The sequence below is a fragment of the Diceros bicornis genome, chromosome 10, assembly GCF_020826845.1.
Source record: "Diceros bicornis minor isolate mBicDic1 chromosome 10, mDicBic1.mat.cur, whole genome shotgun sequence".
NCBI classification, from domain to species: domain Eukaryota; kingdom Metazoa; phylum Chordata; class Mammalia; order Perissodactyla; family Rhinocerotidae; genus Diceros; species Diceros bicornis.
In genome coordinates this window covers 46,981,393-47,001,043 of record NC_080749.1, presented here as the reverse complement: position 1 = coordinate 47,001,043, position 19,651 = coordinate 46,981,393, and the positions used below count along the sequence as shown (strand labels likewise).

Sequence of the window (19,651 nt, the reverse complement as noted above, 5' to 3'; positions counted from 1 at the left end):
CGTTTCTCGCTCCGGCTCGCTGCCTCTCTCGCTCCGATGCCGCCGAGCCTCGTCGCCACTTCTGAGTGGCCGTCTGGCGGAGGTGGCAGCGAGCTCCCGGGCTCTGGGCAGGGGAATGGGGCAGGGTGAGTGAGCCAGCCTGGGATGCGGCCCCGCAGCGCTCAGCGAGCGCTCGGCAGCCCGCCCGCGGGGCGGGAGGAGGCGCTGCCTCGGCCGGGCCGCGCTGGGCTGAGCCTCGGGGAGGTTGCCGCTCTCTCCTGCGTTCAAGTCCAGGCTTGAGAGCCGCCTGCGAGCGCGCGGCCGGGGGAGGGAAGAGTGGGAGAGGAAGCCGCGGGAGAGAACAGGCGAGCCACTGTCTCCTTTTGAAAAGAAAGTAGGAGCCCTGGGTGGGAAAAGAGAAGTCAGCCCTCCCGACTTTTCTCCGCGAAAAGTTTTCCCAGGGCGTTTTGTTTGTGCAAGCTGGGCCGGAGGAGCCCTAGGGGTGCGCTGCCGGCGTGGCGGCCGAGCTGTGCGCCTCGCCCCTTGCCCCGCTCCTCCTCCTCCAGCCTGGGCAGCTCTGTTCCCTCCCCGCAAGGCGCCAAATGGCTACCCAGTAAAGCCCACGGGGCGGGGGCTGCAGCGCCGCCTCCTGCCTCCCGCAGCTCCAGGCGGCCGCGAGAACCTGCGGCGGTGGCGCCCGCCAGCTGGGAGCCGGGCCCGCAGGTGGACGCGCACCCGGGAGGCGGGCCGGCCCGGGGCTTGGGTGGCTCGGGCGGGCTCTTGACGCGCGCCAGCCGCGCTCGGGCCTGGGGAAGGCGCGCGTCCCGCCCTGACCGCCCGGCCTCTCCCACTCCAGCAGTGACGCGCCGCCTCGGAGCTGGAGCCCGCGCAGCGCCCCGCCGGGCGATGGACGGCCGAGCCCCGCGCGCGCAGGACGTCCCGGCGGCGCCCACGCCGCCCGCCGCCCCTGCAGGGTAAGCCGCGAGCGCCGCGCCGCCGCGCCCCGGGGAGGGCGAGGGCAGCGAGGCCTCCACCCGGTTACCTGGCTGGCGACTCGCTGCCCTGCCAGCGGCCTGACGCCCTGGCCGCCCGACACGCGGCCGAAGAGGCTGCTGCTTCCCGGCCTCCTCTGAGGCCGCCCGGGGTGGGGGCTCTGGCAGTGTTTGATTGCCTTCCTACTGGGGCTGCCCTGGGTTGCTGAAGGGCAGCTGAATGCCAGGAATTGGGTGAGGAATCTGGGAGCAGAAAGGGTAACAAAGGGCCCCTTTGTTGGGGCTCTGGAAGAGCGGCGGGCGATACCTGTAAGTGAGCTCCTGGAAAGGGAGGAAAAAGTTTCCTTGGCCATGGGCTGAGGCCCAGGCAGGTGAGCAATGTCAAGGTGACTGTAAGGAAGGGGCTTTTTGCGGGCGGGTGGAGGGCGACAGGAGGGTGTGCCAGCTGTCAGCCCGCTTGACAGTTCCGGGACCCGGCGGGCTGCGCGCTCTGATTGGGGGTGTGTGTGCCTGTGGCCAATTGCTGGTGCCAGAGCCTAGCGCAAAGTCAGACTGCAGACAACGAGACTTTTCTTCGTATCCTCACGTGTTTGAGGAGAGCCTGAAGGGGAAGGTGCTGTCACATGGTGAGTTAATATTAACTGAAGTATGTCTTCCTGCCAGATATGCTAATAATCACCTTGCTAAGCGTTTGGGTAAACAGTCATGAGAACAGGTAGTTCTGCAAGAGATGGAGAGAACCTGAAAATAACCTCCGTCTTGGTTAACATTGAAGACTTAACCTGGGTGCTAGCTGAGCTTCTGAAGTGGGAAACCCCTTTGATGTTGCATAACTTTTTCCTACAAGTGTTGCCCCAACTCTCTTTCTTTTCTGATAATCTCAATGCAGAAAAGCCCTAAAGAGAATACGAACATTCCAGAAAAGAAACGTTAAGGAAAAATCGACTCTGTAACTAATGAATGAGAGTGGTTGTACAGTTTTCCTGGTTTAAGAGTAGAGAAGTAATTTTTCCCTGGAACATGACAGGCATTTCCTTAGGAGCAAGTCACAGCATGTTTATTCATCAGAGACCATGTGAACATTGGCAGTTGTCTAGGGGAAACATGGAAAAGTCTCAAAGAAACATGACTAATATAAAAGATATTTCATATAATGCTTAGATAGAGGAAACATGTAGTGTATGAATTAATTCTTTCATTTTGTTCCAATTAGTTAACTTCTCCCCTCTGCAAATAGCCTTATTACTGTTGACTTCCGACCCCATTCTTCCCCAGTTTTTTCGTTGTTTAGACATTATCATATATTCTTCCATATATTCTCACATTAGGATGTAAGAGTAAAGAAATACATTGGTAGAAAGACATAAATGATAAATGTGTGGGCCTGTAAATGGCGCTGCAGAGTTATGTAAATGGAAGATGAGAAAACTTTCAGAAAGACTACTAAAATGTATTCAGGTACCCCAAAATAGGATAGTGTTAAATTGGTGGATTTGAAAATGGATTAGGTTAAGGTACTATTTGAAAAAAAAAAAAAAAGAACCTAGCATATGCACAAACATGAAATACACAGGGGTGTTCAAAAATCAAATAACAGTTTTGAGTAAAATAGGTGAGATCAGGTGGCTTTCGAATGAAGGAAATGGAAAGATCTTTCTAGTGATAAGCACGACTATAGTGAGATACTTCGCATTTTACTGTTGAGAATTTGAAGGTTAAACTGATAAATTCTTTACTTCAAAAGAATGTACAAAATTGCTTTATCTAATTTCTCCAAGATGAAGAAAATAGCTTTAAGGAAATTTTGCCCTCCTCTCTCCAAATTGAAGGAGGGACATCTGGAGATGTGCTTCTACATCTTACCTAAAATAACACCCCCCACCGTGTCATTTTACCTTGCATTATTCTATTCAGAGAAGTTATCAATATTTGAAAAGTATAAACATAGAAAATTACTTCTCTACTTTGTCTTCTTTGACTTGTCTATCTTGTCCCTTGGTATATCCCAAGTGCCTATGGTATGATATTTGTTGAATATTCAGTATTCCTTTTGTTCTTTTGCTCAAAGACCCAGAACACTAAAAAGATTTTAACTGTGGAAAAAAAATTATCCTAGATATGAGTATTTGGGAGGCGGCAGGGAGCAATCTCAATCAATATGTTATAATCAATTGTTAGGTTTGGAAAGTAAATTTCTTACTATAAAAGTAATTAGGGGCCGGCCCGGTGGCGCAAGCAGTTAAGTGCGCGCGCTCCGCTGCGGCGGCCCGGGGTTCGCTGGTTCGGATCCCGGGCGTGCACCGACGCACTGCTTGGTAAGCCATGCTGTGGCGGCGTCCCATATAAAGTGGAGGAAGATGGGCACCGATGTTAGCCCAGGGCCGTCTTCCTCAGCAAAAAAAAAGAGGAGGATTGGCGGATGTTAGCTCAGGGCTGATCTCTTCACAAAAAAAAAAAAAAAAAAATAATAAAAAAAAAAAAAAAAAAAAAATACACCAAAAACACTAAAAAAAAAAAAAAAAAAAAAAAAAAAAAGTAATTAAACCATGACTCATTACTCTAATAGCCTCTGAGGCCTAGTTTAGTCCTTATCCTTGGATATTACTGCTCTAAGGAATCCTTTGGTAATTTTCCAGGTTTTACATTGTTGTAATGACATTTCAAAGAAATTTAGTGCAACTCCATATTTTGCAAATGAGAATCTGAAGCCTAGAGACACTGAGTGACTTTGCTGAAGTCCCAGATCAAATTGTGGCAAAACCTGATGGAAAACCCAGGACTGTAGTTGCCTAGTTCCTTGCATTAATTGCTTTTAATCTTTTCTTGACCACAATATGATACACTTAAATTTCAAAGAGTCAGCGTAGGTACCTTATCTTTAGAACTACTAGTGCTTGAGTTTTTTACTTGCCCAGACAGATAAGCTTTTTTTTTTTGTTTGAACTCTTTGAAATTTAAATGTCAAGAGTGTAGTTGACCTTGCTTTGAGGGACTTGAATGTTTTGATCTTGAAACAATTTTTCAAGAACGGACAGGTGAAAAAAGCCTACTTCTTGAAATTTTTGCGGCTTTGGAGCTATGGAGTTAATTGAAGCTGTGGTAAAAATTAAGAAATGATTTAGCAGCTGCTTTCTGAAGCTTTTATTTGGATGCATTATTGGTTCCAAAGTTTTGCTGGTTGTATAAACTGAGTTCTCGTTCCCTAACATTTATTGAGTACTTAGAAGTTGAATGCCTTAGTTTCCCTTGAATGCTGAAGTTTCAACATGAAAATTACCTGGGGATCTTTAAACTATACCCACCCTCTCACACCCCTACATATTCTGATTTTAATTGGCCTGGGCTGGGCCAAGGGCATGGAGAGTTTTAAAATGCTGCTAGGTGATTCTAATATACAATCAGAGCTGAGAACCATTGATGAAGTAGATATCAACAGCTGAGATGGAGATGAAGCCATAAACGAAATGGGGGCCGCTATTAATCATTTTTAGGGAACTCAAGATCCTAAATTTCACCTTTATTTTGCTTTTCTAAAGATTCCGTTTAGGTGCTTTACAGTATTATTATGGAAAAAACTTTTGCTACTCTTTTTGAGGAAGCATATTAAACTTCATCATGGAAACTGGGGTTCAGAGAGCTTAATTTTAACATACTCAAGGCCACATAAATCTAAGGGATGAAAGAGTATTAGAAACAAGGTCTGATCCCCAAGCCTATGTTCTTTATCACTAGGCCTGTTGTCTCCCAGGGTGTTTGCTACTATGGATTATACTGCATGGCTAAAGAGTATTTTTATTTAAAGTGGCTTTCTAGATGCATTGTCTTGATTCTTTTTAAAATCATGTTTATATTATATTTTTTAGAACTCCTACAAATTCTAATGCATGTGAAAAAACCCAAAGCCTAGCATTTAAAGGAAACTTAAATATTTGGTTTATGTCTTCAAAATCATATTTAACATTTTCATGTGTTTGGGTGATTTAATTTAACTCATAGTAAATGGACAGCCTTCTTTTGTCATATGACAATCTGTACTTATTTTTGCTATTAGGCAGCTATCAAATTTATTTATGGCATAATTTCAAAAGTATGATTTGAATACCAAATAAGAAAAATGAAATTGTTTATTAAGATAATGCTAGACTTTTTGTTCAAAGTCTAATTTCCTCTGAATGTGTTAGAGGATAATTGAATAACATTATGACCTTACCTTATTGAAATGCCAGGTGCATTTATATAATAATAAATGTCAAGCTTCCTGTTTTTGAGACACCTTTTTTCATTTAATTATTCAAAACTTGTAGCCCTTATTTTATGTAAAACACATTTTTCTAGGCACTGGGAGATTGGCTTCTGATCTTAAGAGGTTTACTAAAGAAATTATCTGTAATTATGCAGGAAAAAACAAAGGAAAATGTTAGTGTAACAGTGGTACTTTGATGTCAACTTTAAAACATTGTGTTTACACTTAGGACTTAAAGTGCAATAGCCTAACTCACCGGTCAGCAAACTATGTCCAGAAGGTCGAAGTGGGCCCTCCACTTGTTTGGTTTTTTTTTTCTCTAATTATTTTTTTATTGTGTACATTTTATAACATAAAATTTACCATTTTAACCATTTTTAAGTGTACCATTCAGTGGTATTAAGTACTTTCATATTGTTGTGTAACCATCATACTATCCATTTATTTTTTCATTTTGCAAAACTGAAACTCTGTAACCATTAAACAATAACTCTTCATTCTCCTCTCCCCCCAGCCCCGGTAAACCGCTATTGGACTTTCTATCTCTATGATTTTCACCACTCTAGGTACCTCATATAAGGGGAACTGAACAGTCTTTGTCTTTTTGTGACTGGCTTATTTCACTTAGCATAATGTCCTCAAGGTTCATCCATGTTGTATCATATATCAGAATTTCCTTTTTAGGGCTGAATAATATTCCACATTTTGCTTATCCATTCATCTGTCAATGGACGCTTCGTTGCTTCTGTATTTTAGCTATTGTAAATAATGCTGCTAGGAACGTGGGTGCACAAATTTCTCTTTGAGACCCTGCTTTCAGTTCTTCTGAAATGGAATTGCCGGATCGTAGAGTAGTTCTATCTTTAGTTTTTTAAGGACCGCCATACTGTTTTCCTTAGTGGCCGTATCATTTTATATTCCCAACAACAGTGCACAAGGGTTCTGATTTCTCCACATCCTCTCCAGCTCTTGTTATGTTCTGTTTTTTTGATAGTAGCCATCCTAATGAGTGTGTGGTGGTGTCTCGTTGTAGTTTTGCTTTGCATTTCCCTAATGATTAGTGATGTTGAGCATTTCATGTGCTTATTGGCCATTCGTATATATTCTTTTGACAAGTGTCTATACAAGTCCTTTGCCTGTTTTTCAGTTGGGTTTGCTTTTTAAATGTTGCGTTTTAGGAGTTCTCTATTTTTTCTGGTATTAATCTCTTATCCTCTACCTGTTTTTGTAGTGTTTTATTGACGCACAGCCATACCCACTCATTTGCATATTGTCTATGGCTGCTTTCACATTATAGATGGGTAGTCCAGACAGAGATCATATGGCCCACAAAGGTAAAAATATTTGCCCGCTGCCCATATATGGAAAAAGTTTGCTGAGCTGCTGGCCTAACTTGTGAAATCAGTAAATGAAGCAGTGATTATTTAATTCAAAATTTATTTACGGGGGAGGACTTCTAAGTATTGAACTTAAAATATAAATCATAACAAAATGATTCATATTATGCTTGCATAAAGCAAGATATATCTTACAGTAAGAGATTCTGCAGAATGGTGATAGTGATTGATTTTTTTTTTTTCAAGTAAAGACTTAGGCTTGGCCCCTTGGCAAGCATTGTAGAATTGAAACATTTATATGATATTGGAATATATCTTAAAAAGAAGTTCTAAACTTCTGAGCTAGAGACACTTTCACAAAAAATGACTGTACACGGTTAAGATGTTTAGAAACAAATGTGCTTAGGAGGAGCTGGACCACAGGTGGAAGGAGTTCCTCTCTAGTTTCTTGAGTCTATACCTCTTTTATGAGTTAAGTCAAACTGTCTTTATAATTTCCAGCAAGTGTTTTTGTTATTGTTATTAAAGATATTTCATATCCTTAAGCTTTTAGTGTTCTAACATTGCTATGATTGTTGTAAGACCTTCTTTTTTTTTAATAACTTTGCTTTGCTAAATTTTTTTCCCATCTGTTACAGTAAAAACAAACTAAAAGTATGGGAGAAAGAAGTTTCCCATGACTATTTATAAAGGGCCAAATGTCTTCAGTTTTGCATATAAACTTCATATCTGAGGAATGAATCCCTTGGAAAAAGCTCTCAAAGACTGACTAGTCTTTAGAAAAATGCTAGAGTGAACTTGGGTTATTATTATTTTTTTTCATATAGTTTAAGTTCACAGTGCGCTTATAAATTTAAATAAGTTAAAACTATTAACTGACTTTAGACATAAAAAAAAAAACCTGTGAGGCTGAATTATGGAGTAGTTTGACAAAGAAAATGCTTTAATTGGATGGTCATCTCAGTATGAAGACAGCAAAGAAGGTAAAGGCAAGAAAAATAGTTTAAGCTCAAATCATAGAAAGCTGAAAACTTAGTATTATTTGTAATTTTTAACGCATTTTAAGTAGTTATAAATCTTACAAAGATGAGAATTTTCAAATTTCATAGGCGATAAATGAAGGTATTCGGGTTTCCTATCCATGGGGTGCCCTGCGTTGAGCAATGTCCTGGTTACATCTGTGCCTTTTCATGCTCTATAGCTAAGGGATCTAGTTCAGAGGCAGGCCTCCAGGAATTGGGTGGGAGGAAGGCACAATACACTACAGAACTGGGTTGCTGCTTAACTGCCTACTCTCTAGAAAAAAATGTAGCCTATTAGGACTTTCAGGTTTGTGGTTGTGAGGCAGTGAGAAAGGGGGTGCTAGGTGAGCAGGGAGAAGATTTACTTCTGAATCCCTCATTTTAATTTCCTCTAGTTACTATTGTTCTCTCCCTATTGAAACCCCCCATTGAAATCAGAGCTTTAGAGATAATATAAACAATTATTTTTAAAAAAGTATGAGTTAATAAGACAGAGATTTTCCTTTGTAATTGCCTCAGACTTGTAGAAAATTGCTTTGGAGGGAATTAAGAGTGAGAATGCCGTATTTGGGGGGATTTGATTTTTTTAAATAACCAAAGTGGTTCAGAGGCAAGCCTCTGAAATGGGGTTGAAAAAGAACCTAAGTTATAATAGTTTGTGTCCAAAATATGGCTGTGCCTATAAAATAATGATTCTGATTTTCTTGTGTGGGTTGTAGGTTGACTTTGAATAGGGTTCAATGCCAAAGGAGTCAGAATATGTTTTTAAAATGATAGTATCATTGGAAAAAGTGCATTATTTCTCAATGTGATTAATTTGAAAGATTAACACCAAGTAATTTGTATGCATTTTGGTATATTTGTTGAAATTAAGTACACCATTTCACTTTGTAGACTAACATTACAGCTTCTGTACTTACACCAAGATGTATTTGTAAGGAAGTAGAGTTAAGATGCTCGAACCCAGGTGGGACATTTATTGCCAGTCCTTGAGGATTTTTGTCTCTCTAACGTACACACATGCCATTACATGCACACGCACACGTGCTATGATTTCAGGAAGAATGGAAGTGAGGAAGTATGAGATGTGCCCAAGGGGATAGTGGTGACAGGAGCCAGAGTTTTAACAGCTGCTACAGTCATGTATCAGTTCAGATATGCTGGAAAAACAGGAAATTGAGTTGCTAAATCTGAAAATGGCTACCACCCTGCCGTTCCCAGGTCTGATGGATGTGCCGTAGTTTCTAGACCAATCGAGTCAACAGTTATCAAGATAATGATAAGAGCCATTGAATTTATTTTCTCCGTGCTGAAGTGGATGCAGGTTTATACACAAAGTGGAAGTGTCAGAGAGAGGAGCAACACTTTGTTTCTCCTTTTTTTATGCCTGATAGTCAAGTATCACTGCTTTACTAGAATTAGGAAAGAGACGGGCTCACTGTCTTAAAGGATGGCATCTGTATTTTGTGGTCTGAGGCAGCTCTAATTATTCTTAGGTATTCATGATTCGGTTATTAGTTGGCAGCAGAACTACTGAGCAAAGTGTTGTACCGAATGGTGGGAGTGGTTTCTTCCTATGTTTTGCCTACATATGATGTCCATTCCCAGAGAGCAGCTAGATGTTTTAACTTAAAGCAAACATCGTTTTTCTGTGCTTCAGGAGAGCAAAGCTGAAAGTGGCAGAGAAGAATGTTAGCAGGTGAAAAGAAACTAATTTTTACATTTTGTGTTGTGATCCTTTGCTACCAGGCTTCTATCTTCAGTTTTCTTTTTCTAAAAGACGATAAGCTTGACTGTGATAGTTTATTACCTATGAACTTTGTTTTCCCCCTCTAGGAAAGTTAAGTGTGACTTCATTTGAATGAAAAATATTTGACACTAGTGACCTGAAAGGGGAAATATATGGATTTTTTTTCCCCTCACAGTTTAATTGGGACAAATTTTGTATCTAGAACCTATGCCAACCTGTAATTTATTCTAGTTTATCATATATCATTTTTGAAATACAATCTGGTTCTAAAGGAGCAATATCCAAGAGTAGTTCACATTGTCTGTTTGTGATCCTGTATGTATGTAGAAATACATGGGAAATTCACTCTTAGATGATGCTAAGAAAATGCAGTCTCAGGGCTGGCCCAGTGGCTTAGTGGTTAGGTTCCCATGTGCTCTGCTTTGGTGGCCCACAGTTCACAGATTTGGATCCTGGACACAGACCTATGCACTGCTTATCAAGCCAAGCTGTGACAGTGTCCCACATATAAAGTAGAGGAAGATGGGCATGCATGTTAGCCCAGGGCCAATCTTCCTTAGCAAAAAGAGAAGGATTGGGAGAGGATGTTAGCTCAGGGCCAATCTTCCTCACCAAAAAAAAAAAAAAGAGAGAGAATTCAGTCTCGAAGTTTGTGCTGGTATCTTTGTGAAGCCTAGGAACATGTTTCCAACTAAGTGAATGGTTATAAATGGTATAGCCTTGAATTTACTTAGGGGCATTTTAAAATTTTGTAATCAAATTCAGGATTTCGTATATATATTTGAGGTGCAAGACTTTGAGATTTTCATTTTTTTTGTGAATCTTAGTTATTTAAGACACTAAGCAGATTATACAAGCTAGACTTAGTGGCAAGTCTAACAGTTATCTGAAGGTGTTGAATATTTGCTATAATTTTTGGTAACCCAAATCCATTCTTTTTTTGTATTCTTCCAGATACTAAGCACACCAAAAGTTGAAGTTGGCAGTAATGAATATTTGAATATCGTGGGTTTGGGGCCTTCACAGTTTCCATATATCACTGTAAAACCTAGGCAAGGTAGAGACCAAGTTTCTGGAACCCCACAGATAATTGGAATGATTTGAACACAAAGGTACCCAAATACCATTGGTATTAAAGGAACAGCCCTGGGGCACCAAGAAATGATGTGCCATGCTGAACCATACACGGTTTAGGAGGCAAAGAGTAGAACAGTGATAGCTACTTAATTCCATCACCGACACCTTTTACCACCTATCTGTCTTCACAGAGTATTTCCTAAGATTTCCCATCAAGAAGCAATTTTTAAAAATTCTGGCACTTAGCCATTCTGTTTTAATTAGTTAAAGGCTACCTAGCATTCTTTGCTCTCTGAATCAATCATTGTCAAAGCCTCTGTTTATCATGATGATCATTCATTCCGGCGCGTGGTTTGCATGACTGGTGAGGAACCTGTCTCACTCAGGGGCTGAGCTGTCCTGGATGGCTTTGCACCTGTTATCTCTGTGGCCCGAGGAGTAGTTCCTCAGAGTGGTACTCCCCAACGCAGCCCCGTGTCAAGCATTCTTGTGGAAGTGGAAGGTGAGTGAGTGAGAAAAGGGGGGAGCGCTTTGCAGTTGAGAATGAGGCTTTTTTCTTCCTTAATCCTGGAGAACCAACCAGCTTTAAACTTAACACTGCTAATGAGAAACAGTTTTTGTTGATATATGCATTTTAAGCTCTAAAATTGGCTATTGTCAAAGCAGAAAAAATTTTTAAAGTGTTTATTTTTAAAATAAAATGAGAAAATTTGGAAGAAATGGTAATATCCTATGCATATGCAATTTGATTTTTCATTTTATATTTATATACATAAAGTATATCTCAGTTGTGTATATAATATTCATTTACTCCCTTTCCTAGAGGCCTTTGTGATCTGCTTAACGTTTTTACACTACTGCTTCATGGAAAAAAATTAAATTTCATGGGTTGTGAAGGGGAGAATTTTCCTGGCTTTTTTCCTTCTTTGGTTAGCCAAGTAGATGCATCCTGTGCTAAATGGAAATGTAGAGATAGTTAAATTTTTATTTGGGGATGTAGATGAAGAAAGGAACAAGAAAACAGGCAAAATATATTCAATGAATGGGCAATTGCAAAACAGAACAGTCTCTGATGGCAGAAGAAAAGGCGGCCGTGCTAAATGCTAGACTGTGCTGGCATTCATCTAGCAGTATGAGGTTGGAAGGCTTTAATCTCTTATGTTCAATTTGTAACTCTGGTACTGCTAGTTTGTGAAACACTTCTGTGATCTTAGGTTATTAGAAAGCATTTTCTGCCAAAGGCCATATATAGAACCTCTTCAGAAGTACCATAGATGCTTTTTAGGGGAGAGATTCCATCCAAACGTACATGGATAATTATGTGATGACAGTAATTCTTTTTTTTTTTTTTTTTAATAATTTTATTCATTTATTTATTTTCCCCCTAAGCCCCAGTAGATAGTTGTATGTCATAGCTGCACGTCCTTCTAGTTGCTGTATGTGGGATGCGGCCTCAGCATGGCTGGAAAAGCGGTGCGTCCGTGCGCGCCCAGGATCCAAACCCTGGCCCAACAGCAGCTGAGCGTGCTCACTTAACCGCTAAGCCACGGGGCCGGCCGGACAGTAATTCTTTATAGTGGTGTTTATAGGTCAATCATTTATCTATTATTTTTCTAATAGGCAGTATAGTCAAATGGCACAAAATTCAAAAGCAAAAAAGGACAACACAGTGAGGAATCTCTCCCCAGCCCCATGGCTTCTGTCCCCCAGGTGTTCTCCCTAGAGATAGTGTTACCAGTTCTTGTGATTCCTGCTAGGGTGCTCTATACCAGTGCTGTCCAGTGGAAACAGAATTGCCGCAAATTCAATTTTAAATTTTCTAGGTGCTACATTAAAAAAATCCATTTAAATAATATATTGCACGATGCAATGGTTAATGTGATTCTAGTTGTACAAAACAATGAAACTGTCTTTAATACAAAAATATTTTATACTGAGTCAGATTTGAAATTTATATTAATTATGTAAAATTTAAATTTCAGTTTCTGAGTCACACTAGCCACGTCTCCAGTGCTGAAGAGCCTCATATGGCTGTGTGTATGCGTATTGTTTCTTCCTCTTTTACACACAATTAATGCCGCTTTGTACCTTGCTTTTTTACTTAACAATATAACTTGGTGATCATCCATTTCATTACATAAAGGGCTCTATTTTTTTTCCCTGGCTCTGTATTATGTCTCTGTAGGGATGAACCGTATTTGTATAACCACTCCCCTATTGATGGATACTGGATTTATTTCTCTCCCGCCCTCACCCCCTGTGCTATTATTAAGTGGTCATTTTAGCATCCTTTATGCAATTTACAATCTACTGTGCTAATACTCTTTCCTGGTATGTTTGATTAAATTAGCTAGATTGTGAAACCCTAAAAAAGCAGAGGCCATATTCTTGGCTACTTCTTTTGTGTATACTGCTGGGATTAATTTAATTTCCTGCACATACCTAGACACATAATTATCAGTTATTGGATAGATATTGTTTGAATTTGTGAGAACTTGAGCAAGATGTCACTACTGGAGATGGAGACCTGTGAATTACTCATCCACTAGCGTAGCAGGTCAGTTACGCCAAGTATCGAACTGAGTATTTAACATTCATTTTTGCAGCCATTAACCAATGAGTTGTTGTTAAGCCACCATCAAATGCTACACCATTAAAAGGGCTGTTGTAAATCTCTCAGCACTCTATTATAAAATTCCATTCGTGGTTTGAGATTCTCTTTCAAGATTATTCCCTGCAGTGGTATTTATAAAAGAAATGTGCATTTCATTAGTAGTATAAGTGAAAATTCTGAGTAATGTCATTACCATCTCAAATTTAGAGGAAACAAAAAGTTTGCCCATCGCAGGCAGGGTTGTTTAACAGGACATAAGTGCTATATTATTATTTACCGCCTAAATATTCCTATTTGAATAGTGATAGCAGAGTAACATTTGATTTATAGAAAGTTATAGGTTTTGAGAACAGAGCAATTAGTCATTAATTGATTAATTGGTGCATAAGAATTCTACTCATTTGTGTCAACGCTCTGAAATCTAAATTGTCAAGACCCTTGCTATTTTGATCTGGTTCTTCTATTGGTAGAAGAAATTAGACTTTTGATGTGAACAACAACCGTTGAAGAACAAGACCAAACAATAAAGGGTATTTTCTTCCAGCTCATGAAAGAAGAGATTGAGAATTGAGAGTTAGCATGAATGGAAGAAATTAAATTGTTAAATAGGCACCTAAGAAAGAAAAATCAGTCTGAGTGTTCCTTCTCCCAAGTATTTTTGGGAGTTAGACTTGAAAATAGGTACAAAACTGCAAATATTATAGTAGGAAACAAGTTTGTCTATTTTTTTCCTAGGAATGTTTTTGGCAACAAGTTAGCATTTGGCTAACTTGTCCCAAAATAAGATAAAATTTTGAGTCAGGACTCAACAGAAAAGAAAGACTTTAAAAAATGATCATTTAATGTAAGGGCAGGTGACACAGCATTCCATAAAGTGAGCCCAATACTCTCCATTTAACTGCAGTCTACCTCACAGTTGTCCCCTGCAGTGAACCAGTGCACTTGGCTCTCAGGCATTTAACAGCATTAGTTTTGGTTTCAAATAAAACTGGTCCAGGCAGAAGTCAGAATAGCACTCAGCAGGCCTCTGTTGCAGAATGGATTTGGAGACAGAGGACCTGGAACGGAATCTCGGCTCCGCCACTCACTGGCTTAGGCACCTTCTTTCCCCTCTTTGGGCCTCAGTTTCCGCCGTGGTGGAAGAAGATAATTATACAGAATGAAAGTGTGGAATTACCACCAGCACATATCAAGCATTCGGTTTATTTAGTTTGTTAAATTTTAAATATTGTCGGCTTTGTTAGAAACAGCCTTTTGTAATGCTGGCATCAATATTATACTAATCGGAAACCAAGAAGGGAGGGAACACGCCCTGTTCTCATTTTCCTCTCCCAGGAAGTGGAAAATGGGGTTGATTTTCTTCATAAGTCCACTGTGCAAGTCCCCGTGCCAGGTGCAGGGAAGTTTTCTTGGAATGCTGAATACAAAATGGGTACTCATCCCAATGAAAATCACATTCCCTTTTAGAGGAGAAAAATGCCCCCTCTGAGATTAGGAGTATGCTACCAGGGTGATTGTAATTCTGATTGTTTCCTCAGTTCACCATTGTGCGAATTGCCTTATGTTTTAATATTTCACTTTTCTTCTATGTAAGATGAGAGTAACTCTAACTGCATTTCTTTGTCTTTCTTAGGACTGATAGGTGGTGACTGAAAATTTTCAGTTGTAATGTCATACACAAAAGCATTATTTAGAAGAGGGAGTGGGAATTTGAGTCACTGTTCTAATCACAGGCTATCATATATTGAAGAGAACTGGTTTTTTTACACATAGATCAAAATCAGATCTTCCACCTCCTATAAATAAGATATTGAAGTATTATACTTTACCACAAATGCTATAGAATTAAGTGGCAATCTAGAAACTAACTTTAGTTATTGATAAAAGAAAGAGAAATCCATACGTCCTGATTCCTTCATCGTTAAGGATGACTGTGACTGTATCATTTAGCACAGGGGAGGCGAGTGGGCACGTGTCGCAGGTTGTGTAAAGCTGTAACTCGTTAGGTTCTGATAGTAGCATAATGACGTAGTCTGAAAACTAACCCTGCACACCCTTGAGTGAAAGCCTTTATTACAGCAAATACAGGTAAATAGTCTTATTTATTTATATTTTCTGGATATGCATTTGTAATATAGGAATATTTTCCACATTCTTGCAGGTAAGTTTTGATGTCAAAGAGGAAAAAATAATTCAAAATTTCTTAACATAATTAAGACCTACTTTTTCTTAGTAAGTATAATGAAAATTTTCAGGCAGAATGAATTATACCCATGCACAGGCTCTGCACTTGGAAAGTTTCTTGAGCATTAAGGTGTTCCTGGTAAATTTACTTTTAAATAATGTGTTTTACAAGATAGTGTGTAAAGTTGTGTGGAGCCTTAATTGCTTCAGAGATTGAATGAATATTTGTAAATTCATTCAGATTTCCACTAATTAAAAGGATCAGGGTCACTGTGATTTAAGAACAATGGGCAGTGGCTTGTATGATTCTGGTCATACAAGTAACAAGCATTTACTGAACACTGTCTATTCACCAGGTACTGTGTTAAATGCATGACTTGTGCTCATGCATTTAATAGTCAACAAGCACTCTGTAAAGTAGATGTGGTCATTATCTAGATTGTGCAGAAGAGAAAATGGAGGCTTAGCGTGTAACTCGTTCAGGGTCACATGGCCAAGCAGTGACAGGTCTGAGATTGGAACCCAGGTGTCATTCAAATCTGGTTGCTTAGACCACTTTGCATTCTACTCCTCTCTCCCTTGCCCTGTCCCCTAGAACTGCCAGGGGTGGTGAAGCCGTCATAATAAATAATAGTAGGAATGACATTAAATGGGACTAAACATTTTGTTTTGCTGTTTTTATTTTATTTTTTTGATTACAAAATTGACATGCTTATCACAGAATACTTGAAAGCAATAGGAATGTGTAAAGAAAAATAATCATTATCTAGGCTACCTGGAGATAACAACTGTTAACATGATTTGCATTTTAGCATTTTCCAAGGTGCATTCTTAATAAGATACAAGTTAACATGTTTTCTGCAAAAACAACTTCCATGGTCAAATAATCTTGCGAAAGTCTGGGATAACAAAATTAAACTGTTTTCTTCTCTTAAGGTCTTTTAGGGATTTTAATATGCTAATATGCATAGTGGGATTCCACAATGGAAAAATAGAAAGTAAAAGTTTCCAAACTTATTTATCAGAAGAACACTGATCTATATCTTGAAACCAGTGTTCTTTTAGAAATAGTTTAGATAATGCTGTGGATAGAATGCATCCTTCTAGACTTTTAAATAAGCATTTAGATTTTTAACTACATACATTATTTTTGTAAACCTTTTCTCCAGGATTATATTATAGGTTCTTTCAGTTATTTAAAACTCATTTAAAAATGCTTTTTGAAATAGTTATATAACAAACCATATTGTGTGTCTATGTGTGTGTTTGCGTTTTTTTGGTTTTTTTTTCACCTTTCACCTGTTGTTAAACATTTGGGCTATTTCCAATGAAATCATTAACTGTGAAAGAGTATGAGTTTTATATTTGGGTGAAGGTGATTCCAGAACTGAGGGACTGCAAAGTCTGCAGCAGTGAGGAAACTAGCCCCAGGGCTTGTTACAGCTAGAAACTGTGAATGCCATCACAAGTCTCAGAGAAATCTGTGTGGGATGGCTCTGTGACTTGCCATCAGGGAGAGACATGCCAAAGAAAGGACATTCTTAGGGAAAAGTAGGAGTAGTCAGTTATTAGAATAAGCTGGGAAGTTAGGTGTCTGTGTGTGTAATTAACTGCTTGGTTTGGGAATATACATTTCTTCAAATGCAGCCTGTGTGGTCCCCAGGCCAGGCTTGGTCTCCTCCCAGGAGCACTGGGGAAGCCTGGAGGCCTGGAGAGTTCTGGTTATTAATCTTTGCTGTGGTCAAGGAGGATAAGAGGGCTGGGAGTCTTAGGCTCCGTTGAGGAGTGAAGCTGAGCTTGTGGATGGGTATGGATTTTGAGAAGGGGAGTTTTAGACTTGGGTTAGTTGGGGAAGATTGGGTTTGAAGCTACTTAATAGGTAACCCATTGTAACAACAAGAAATCTTCCTGAAAGAATCAACAGTTCATGGGTTTTTTCTTTTCATTCAACAGATATTTTTGACAGCCAGCTATGTGTCAGGGAGTGGGCTGGGCACTGACAGCTAATTGTATTGAAAATATTACTGTACAGTACATGGAAATTATATTCATGGAATAAAATCACTTTGGCTGGAATGAAAGCATGATTCAATCTTATTAAAAATACACATCTTTGAACCTCCAAGGCAGTGTAAACAATACTCTCTCTGTTTTGAAATAAGGAAAGTCCAAATCTCTGAAATGCCAGTTACTATGCAGCTTCAAATACTTTTTTTTTTCCCTTGGTTAACATTACATCTGGTCCCTCAGATATCTTAACATTTTCAGAGTGTTTACACGAATATGGAACTTGTAAATGTGTATGTGCTCTCTGCCTACCCTCATCGAACTTCTCCCTGAGATTAGTTCTTCTCATTGGGCTCCGGGAAGTTGTTAGCATTGACTTTTCTTGGCCAGAGCTGAGTATCAAGACTGCCTCTCTCAGCCTAGGATTATTAATGGCAAGTCTGCCTCACTAGGGCAGTGGACTGCAAGGTCCGATGAGGTGCCAAAGGGAAAATTCCAAAAGGGAATATCCAACAGCCCAGCAAGCCTGAGGATCATTGCTGTGACAGCAAGAGGTGGTTGGCTCTGGCCTATTGCTTCCATGCCTGGGGTCTCAGGGCCCCCAGCTCAGCAGGCATGGGGGCAGAGCTGCCAGTTTGACATCAGGCAACAGTGGACATTATTCTTCATCTGACTGGACTCCAGCAGTCACCTTTGTTGCCTTAAACTTGTGACTTATCTATGTGGTGACAATCAAGAAGCCCCGGGAATAGTTTAAGGGGCACAGACTTGGCATTTCAGGAAGACCTGGTGTTGAATCCTGGCTCAGCCATTGAACAGACAGGAAATTTTGGCCACATTGTCTAAACTCTTTGCATCTGTTTTTTTTTTCTTTTTTTTCATTTGAAAATGAAGATAGCTATCTAATAGGCTCACGCCTGGGATTAATTGGAAGTATTCCATGAAATATTGACAAAGTAATAAAACTCTCATTGACTATGATTTTAATTTCACAGTTAAATGTACCTAAATTATTAAAGTTTTTGAATATCAGCCATATGAAAAATTCACAAGATTGGTTTAAGCTGTCCACTCTTGGTTTCTATTCAGTAAATTAGTAGTTGCTATTTGGTGATGGATCATTGTTTCCTAAATATAAATAATGCTGTTTTGTAACTTCTTAGTTCATAGGAGGTGATTCTCTGTAAGCAGATTTTCTGGCCCTTTACAGTCATTAGAAAAGGCTCTACCCAGTAAGATGTGTCGATAGTGAGCACACAATGTGTATATTGTAAACTTTTATTCCTTTTTCTTCTGGGAAAGAAAATAATTAACCAAGTATATTCTCTCACTGGACTTTATTGTTGGCAATGGTGCCTGATGAAAAGACCTTATCTTTGAGCCTGTAAGACAGTCCTCTCATGTATAAGAAGACTAGATTTTTATTTTGTACCTTCCTATCCACAGCTCAAGTTCCATCCCTTTTTCAAGAAGCTGCAGTAACAGAATATAGGCTGGGAAACTCTCACCATGTGGTCACATACTTTCCACATCTGTAAACTACAAATAGCCCCTTTACATTAAAAGTGATATGTTAGATGAGAACTGCTTATGACTTTTTTGTTGATAATACATGTCTGGAAATGAAGTGATTCGGTTTGAATAGGTTATGCATTTCCTTTCTAAATTCTTGATGAGGTTGGTTCTCTTGACAGCACAGATTCTCTTGGGTATGGAGTGTGAGCTGACATCTGCATGAAGACGTTCTTTCTCATGGAGCTTGTTGGTGCCATCTTCATGTCATGCCAGATTCATTTCCACATGGATACTCATCCAATTAAAAATTGTCAATGCTATTTCTGAAGGAAGGCAGGTTGTTACTTTGGTCATAAAGCAAAAAGCTGCATTTTGTCCTTAAAGGTATCCCAACCAGGTTACTACTGGTCATAAACGGTTGAAAATCAATGTGAACCCTCAAGGTCATTGAGAAGGAAGATATCGTCATGGAAGAGGGTAGACTACTAGAGTGTGTTCACATTTTGAACTGGTGTATTTTCTAATAAACGCAAGCATTCTTATTGAAACTGGCTGTTATTTGAACTGTGTAAACACTTGTCATACATAACTATTTTGTGGTTTCAGCGAAGTAGGCAATTTTAAAGATTTGTCAAGCGTCATTGACTTTCCTGACAGGACTTGTATATTTTATGAAAATAATAGCATTTTACTCTTTGCACTAAACTGTTCTGAATAGAGAAAGAGTTCATGAAGTTAAAAAAAAAAGAGGCAAAACTAGCTGTTCCTCCCCACCCCCCCAAAATAACTAAATAAAAACCTGTAAAATTTTTCCATCTTTTTTAGTCAAGGACCCACTTTAATGAGAGTGGGTGAAAATCTGGCCTCAAGATTATAAACAGTAGAAACATATCCAGTTTCTGAACAACTGTTTCCATCTCCACTTAACATT

General features: G+C 39.6%; 1 protein-coding gene across 5 annotated transcripts in view; it reads left to right on the top strand.

Annotated features, from left to right (window-relative positions):
- Window positions 1–457: 457 nt before the first annotated feature.
- Window positions 458–19,651, top strand: part of COBLL1 (cordon-bleu WH2 repeat protein like 1) — a 155,603-nt gene continuing 136,409 nt past the window's right edge. For 4 of the 5 annotated variants that reach the window (XM_058549135.1, XM_058549131.1, XM_058549129.1 and 1 more), the window contains exon 1: window positions 458–953. In XM_058549135.1, coding sequence (XP_058405118.1) covers window positions 886–953 — 68 coding nt within the window. In that variant the 5' untranslated portion in view covers window positions 458–885. Of the gene's footprint in view, window positions 954–1,097; window positions 1,343–19,651 lie in introns of those variants that run through there. The other variant, XM_058549133.1, reaches the window with a different exon arrangement.